This window comes from Gambusia affinis, linkage group LG22, assembly GCF_019740435.1.
Source record: "Gambusia affinis linkage group LG22, SWU_Gaff_1.0, whole genome shotgun sequence".
NCBI classification, from domain to species: Eukaryota; Metazoa; Chordata; class Actinopteri; order Cyprinodontiformes; family Poeciliidae; genus Gambusia; species Gambusia affinis.
Window position 1 is genome coordinate 11,065,524 of NC_057889.1, and position 6,739 is coordinate 11,072,262.

At 38.6% G+C, this 6,739-nt stretch overlaps 1 protein-coding gene across 3 annotated transcripts in view; it reads left to right on the top strand.

Annotated features, from left to right (window-relative positions):
* LOC122825294 (protein EFR3 homolog B) overlaps positions 1-5,828 on the top strand; it is a 30,163-nt gene extending 24,335 nt beyond the window's left edge. For all 3 annotated transcript variants that reach the window (XM_044106588.1, XM_044106587.1, XM_044106589.1), the window contains exons 16-23: positions 49-180; positions 269-336; positions 461-588; positions 1,226-1,317; positions 1,405-1,453; positions 1,709-1,815; positions 1,906-1,955; positions 2,297-5,828. In XM_044106588.1, the coding sequence (XP_043962523.1) occupies positions 49-180; positions 269-336; positions 461-588; positions 1,226-1,317; positions 1,405-1,453; positions 1,709-1,815; positions 1,906-1,955; positions 2,297-2,402 (732 nt within the window). In that variant the 3' untranslated portion in view covers positions 2,403-5,828. The remainder of the gene's footprint in view (positions 1-48; positions 181-268; positions 337-460; positions 589-1,225; positions 1,318-1,404; positions 1,454-1,708; positions 1,816-1,905; positions 1,956-2,296) is intronic.
* Positions 5,829-6,739: the final 911 nt, after the last annotated feature.

The following is a 6,739-nucleotide window of genomic DNA, read 5'->3' on the forward strand; positions in this document are numbered from 1 at the left end:
GAATAAATGATTGGGGAGTTTCGTTTATTTTGTTTGTGTCCTCTGCAGGACTTGGCCCTGTCCACGGAGGAGGGTCTGACTATTTATAACCGCTGTGCTGTGCATGCCCTCTCCGCCGCCTACCTCAATCTCATCTGCCAGCTCACCACCGTCCCAGCCTTCTGCCAACACATACATGAAGTTTGTGTCTGGGTTTCTTTATGTGAATCTTTGTGTCTTCAGACAAACATGTCATAAACAGTATTTTTGTTTTCTTGCTCTTTTCCAGGTAATTGAGGTGAGACAGAAAGTAAGTCCTTACCTTTTGCCTGAGGGTGTCTTTCTTCAGAATCCCAAGTAAGAAACAACCTTTTTAATATTCTTTTGTCGCAAATATTGTCTTTACTTTATTTACAAAACATGCAGTGAATTATTGCTCTCTCCTATTTAAGGATTTTGTGTCGCACTTTCTTGTTTATAGGCTGCCACCTCTGCTGGAGAAGGTGGAAAGTGGTGTTTTGTTTCTCCAGTCGAAGATTGCAGAGGTCCTGGGAGGAAGTGGTTACAACACGGACCGACTGGCAACGCCCTACGTCCCACAGTACACCGGTAGGAAGCGTTAGGAGAAAAAAAATCCAAATACTTTGTTCACTATTTAGTTTGAAAACCAGAGTGTGATGTAAACCAGATCTAGTTAGGATATTAGACCTACATTTGAACAACCTCATAGACTTAATTTCTAAAAACAGTAAGCTCAAAATTATTTTCAGAATGAAATGACAGAAAAACTGGTGCAAGTTAATATTCCAGTACTGATCAAATTTATAGTTTGCTCCACGTTATATCAGGTTTTCTTCTAGAAGTCCAGCCTACAGGATCACATCTGGGGTTCCTCAAAGCTCTATTCTCAGGCCACCTTTATTCAGAAAATATTACTCCTACAAATCAGATAAAGGAGTATTACAATATCTCAAACTGTGATACATCATCTTACCATGTGAATGACAGAAAGCTTTATGTTTGTTTCATCACATGATTTCAGTCCCTTATTTGTCTTGAATATCAGTGAGTGTATGGGTCAGAGTTTCATTCAGCTTGAGCTGGAAAGACATAAGTCATTGATTTTGGTCCAGGAGATTAAAATTTAGAGACTGGGAGTGAACTAGCAGTTCTGATCAATGGCAAGAACTTTATTCAAATCATGGCAGCCAATACGTTGCCAATAAGTTGTCGCCCTTTTTTCTAGATGAGGACCGGCTAATCAAAAGAAAGAGCATTGGGGAGACCATCTCGCTTCAGGTGGAGGTTGAGTCCCGAAACAGTCCAGAGAAAGAGGAGGTAAAGATCAAGAAACCCCAATGATCTGTAGAGGTCAAAGGCATTTCTTTGACACAAAGACATTCATTTGACGCTTGTGTTTCTCAGAGGACTCCGGCAGAAGAAATCACATTTGAAACCCTGAAAAATGCCATTGGTATGTCTACTGTTTCATTGGCTTTTAGTTGCAAATACAATTCACCCTTAAGTGAATTTGTGCTTGTTCCCAAGAACTGAATTTGTCTAATTATTTAATTCAATAAACGGTGAAATTGAGGTCTTGTGAGCTACAATTAGGAGGGGAAAAAAGGTCACTTATATATATATATAATATAATATGTTAGTTCTTTAGTCAACTAACATTTCAACAGAAGTTCTTGAATTTGATTAGTCTGTTTCTGTCTCCCTCTAGTGGACAGTGCTGGTATGGAGGAGCAGGAGAGGGAGCGGCGGAGACAAGTGGTGGAGAAGTTTCAGAAGGCACCATTCGAGGAAATTGCTGCCCATTGTGGTGCCAGGGTATAAAAAGAATTGTCTTTACATTTATTTATTTTTTTTGTTTTTTGATAAACCGTGTAATGATTGTAATTATTAATTTGCCTCTTTTAGGCCACGATGCTACAGAGCAAACTGAATCAGATATTTGAGATCACAATCAGGTAAAGATGAGATTTCACTTGTATTCAGCAGCAAAGATTTTAACTGGCTGTAATTTTACAGAACCAGGGTTCATATATATTTGGAAAAGTCTAAAATTTGTGGCGGCATTTTTCTGGTCTGGATTATTATGGAGAAAGCAAAAGAAAGGGCTTTTCCCATAGTTTCCTTTCTTTCTATTCAACCATAAATTCATAGTGAACCTGTGTATTCATACTTTAAAAATGTGCTATCAAGAACATGCTACCCTTGAAATCTGAGTGTGAAAAATTTTGTAATTTGGACATGAACATGAACATGTACATGACCAAAGGTTGACTAATTTGTCTCCTCTCTTCTCCAGACCCCCTCCCAGCCCATCTGGAACCATTTCCTCGGGTTACGGCCAAAGCCAGAGTCGATCTGTTCCCATTTATGAGATGAAGTTTCCCGATCTTTGTGTGTATTAGAGCACAAAGTTTCGCAGCGACGCAACGAAACTGATTAACTTTTTTTTTAGGTTCAGGGATGAGCTACCGATCTTTACTGTAAACTGATCTCGATCGTGGAATCAGACGTTAGATGAAACTTTAGAGCGAGACACTTTATAGTTGTGTGAAAAGGTCTTTTATGGTTTGATTGCAACCAGAACAAGCTGGCAAAAGTAATCAAAACACAATAAACTCTCTTGATTTACTTTTAATTGTAGAAACTCCACTGGTTGGATTATCAAATTTAGAGATTTCCAAGAACTGTGACAGAGAAGCTTTGTGTGTCTCCTGGATCTGGGAATGTTACTGGCACTGTAATCTCTGGATGTTCCTTGTGTTTTTTGTTTGTCCCAGACAGGGTGCCATACCTAACAAAATTAGATTAACCCAGGGGTGGGCAATTAATTTCTTCAGGGGGCCGCATGAAAAATCTGAAATATGTTGGAGGGCCGATCCAGCAATGACTCAAATTTAATCTTGACTCATTATTCATTTTCTCATACCTCTTGTTGTAATAAAATATTTAAATCATATTCTTTTGTTAAGAAGAATATTCAGTAAATATTAATAAAAATTAATTTGTGGTTTGGCTGAAGTAAGAATTAATACTATCAAATTAATAGTTTAAAAAAATATCACATGTGAATTTATTTTTAACTTTTTAATCTCTCCACAATTGAAATGGTGTGTGTTATATTAATCAACTGATCAACTGCATATATGAGCAATAAATGGTTTTAAGTGTTGGAAAAAGCCTGACGAACCTGCAGTGCTGCAACTTGAAGGACTAACACAAAAGTACCTCCAATCAGATGCAAATGAATGGGAAAACAAGTACCACAAAGTACTTTAAATACAGCAGAAACTTAAAGAGGTACACACACAAAACTAATATCACTTTAGGTAACATTAAAATAACTCATTACAAAATGTAATTACAAAATGAAACTGTAATGACTTGAAAACTTGTAAGAACCAAAACTGAAATACTACAAGGAATAGACAGCTTCAAGTATCTTTGTCCTGGATTCTCTTAAATAAACCAACTTTTTTTCCTGTGAGATTTGGACACCCATCTGTTGTCAGGCCCACCAGTTTGTCCCTGTTCAGACCCAAGCTTTCCAGACACGCATTTACCTCTACTAAGAGCTCACTCCCTGTTGTTGTCCCTTTCATTGTGATGCCTGCCAGCTCCAGCTGGGCAGTGTCCCGTATGTCACAGCTCTCATCCAAAGCCAGGGGAAAATACCGGTTCTCAAAATCATTCACGCTGTCTTTCAGTTGCAGCACCAGGTTCGTCGCGATGTCCTCAATCCTTCTCGTTACGTTTGCGGCGGGAGAGGGAGATGTTCTCAAAAGCGTCTTTATTCTCAGGACATATTAGCACTGCTTAATATACTCTCCGTCAGAGAAAGGTTTGCTCTTCCTAGCAATCTTGTGGGATATGACAAAACTTGCCTTGACTGCAGCTCCTCTAGATGCCAGGCGTTTTGTAAAAAGTGTTTGTTGAGCTTGCAACTTTGAAAAGTTCTTGTATCTCTTTCTCGTGTTTGGTCACGTGACGGTGGATATTATATTCCTTTAACACAGCCTCCGCGCACCACAAACTAACACACGGCCTTGCCTTTGACTTCAATAAAGAAATATTTCGCTGTCCATGCCTTGTTAAAATGTAGAATTCGAATCAACTTTTCTTTTTTACCGTGAGATGACATTTTGTGGGGATCTAGCTGTCACCTGTTGCTGTGCGTTAGCATTTACGTCACGCAGCATTCATAAACGGTGCGTCAAGCCCTTTCAAAATAAAAGACAGCTGTGTCGCATGCACACGAAAATACGGTGTTTTGTTTTGACTGGGGGGACGCGGGCCGGACAGGGATGCCCAACGGGCCATATCTGGCCCGCGGGCCTTAAAATGCCCAGGTCTGGATTAACCAGTCTCATTTTTCTAACATTTTCTGTTTATTTATTTAGATCTATACACTAGAGAGAGTATTTGACTTTTTTCTTTTATTCATGAATAACTCTTGTTATTCTGTAGGTTTTCTTTGCCTTCTCAGTGTTGGCCAAAAGTGCTTTTTCATTTTGTGATGGGCATTTAATTCCTTATTTTTTACTCGTATTTATTTTGATTCTAATAGTTTCTAACAGAGAAAAGATAATTAAAACAAAACCTGTGCCACACGTGACCACACAAACTCCTGAAATGCAATGTTTACAACATTGGAAAATACTATAAAAATAATTATTTTTTTCGTCCCATATAAATGTGTATATATATATAGAGAGAACTATATAAGTCTATAAGCCTATGTACAGAGCAGGGATGTTTTCTGTGTGTACATTTCTGTTTTTAACTGTCGCTTCACTGGTTGTCTCCAATAAGTTAAGGGAAAAAATCTGAAGCAACCAGCAACACATAAAATCAAAATGAGCAGTCTACTTCCGAAACAGAAGCTTGTTCCAGCAGCTTCACCTGGACCTGCATTATTACCGCTGCATCCTCGGCTCTGCAGGATTGGCTTCCCAGCGGTGCATCTGTCTTGTCGAGATTTAATAAGCCATTTAGTGCGCAGGAGCGTGCAAAAAACACACACAGGTACAAAAACAAGGTATAATGGCAATAATTTGGCATGAGCCTGGTAAACGCGGTCCTACTGTTGGTAGCAGATTCCTTTGTGCATTGTCGAAGCGTGCCTCTTATCGTCGTGGTGCTGTGATGGCTCAGTGTGTGACGTTTTAAAGGAATGCACTCCCTCTCTTGAGCTTCTTTGACTGAGTTGCATCTGTCTCATTTTATGTAGATGCAGAGTTTTTTTTCGTCTTTAAACATGTAGGGTCAAATGCGTCCATCAGTTTACCAAATCGTTGCCCCCCCTTTTTAAAAAAATAAAATAAAAAAAATAGTGTGAGTGGGCGTGTTTGTTCATGTGTCTGTGTAAACACAGATGTGTCTTTATCGTTGTTACCGGAGACCAAACCCTTCAGACACAGTTTACAGTCTTGTCCAGTGACTGACTCCTCCTGGTTCATGAAGAACAACCCGTTGATGCAGCAGCACACAGCTGCCCGAACCCTTCAGTGGCGCATCGTAATGCCGTATTTTCCGAATCAGATCTGTAAATCTGTCTGCTTGTTGTCATTGCATTGTGTAATGTGATACTAGCTTACGGCAATTCTGACTTAGTTTTTTTTCTTCATGACATGTCTGGTTAATAGATCCATTTGCAATGTAGTGCTGTAGTACAAATTGATTCATTCTGTGGACTTTGCACTTTAAAAACTGGATTACCTAGTGACAAAGGCAGCTTTTACATGGAGAAAATGCCTTACATGTGTCATACCTGACTTTGCATGCTAGTCGACTCGTAGCTGTTATACAATAAATGTATCTCAAACCATGAATGGCCTGACTTGTCTCTGATTTCAGTTGGTAGGAGAGACAGTGAAGCCACATTACAACCACAAACCTGAATGTATTTTCTCTTCTAAGATAAGCAAAGTGGAAGAACAATGATTGATAGTTTTTGACTTGTTTACAAATGAAATGTGGGGAATGAAGCAGACGAGCTGTGACAAACTTGTGCTGAAGTTAAAGCGTGTGGCAGCAGCTTTTCCCAACTGACCTAAAACCAAAACTCTTTTACATTTGCTTCACAACTATATGCTACTTTGCATTGGTTTATCACTTAAAATACTGTAAAGTTTGTGGTTGTGACATGAAAGAATGGGGAAAAGGCTCAAAGCAGTTTGGATGCTTTTGCAAGATAGCAAATTTTAATGGCAATTTTTTTCAGTCGGTTGCTCTCATCTATTTTAGCTTTTTACTGCACTGTCTCATTATTACTTGTATTAGATGTTTGCACCCAACCAGCAGGTCATCTGATCTTCTAATTTAGTGCAGAAAGCTTTCATTTCTGACTGTAGCCTTTAACCACAACTGATGATCTATGTTGAATTAAGTTAGTCCTGAAATCCGTAATTTTCAGTCTTACTTTTGCTACATCAGAGTGAGTTTCCATTTCTTTTTTTTTAATATGCGGCTGTCTGATACAAAAGGACTTATGATCCGCCTGGAGGGATATGTAGGCAAAACTAGACTGATCATATTGAAAGCTTTTCAGATATGAAATACCAACATAAAGAGTATTTGTTGTCTTTTTTTGTTTTGACTTTCAGGGCAAAATGGCTGCTAGCAGAAGTTGTTAATCGTCATAAAAATGCGTTACATTTAAGATGAAATCAGTCTGAATTGTCAATTGCAAAAACTGAATATTTATTTTCAGAATAAATTACAAAAACAAATGAGTCTGCCA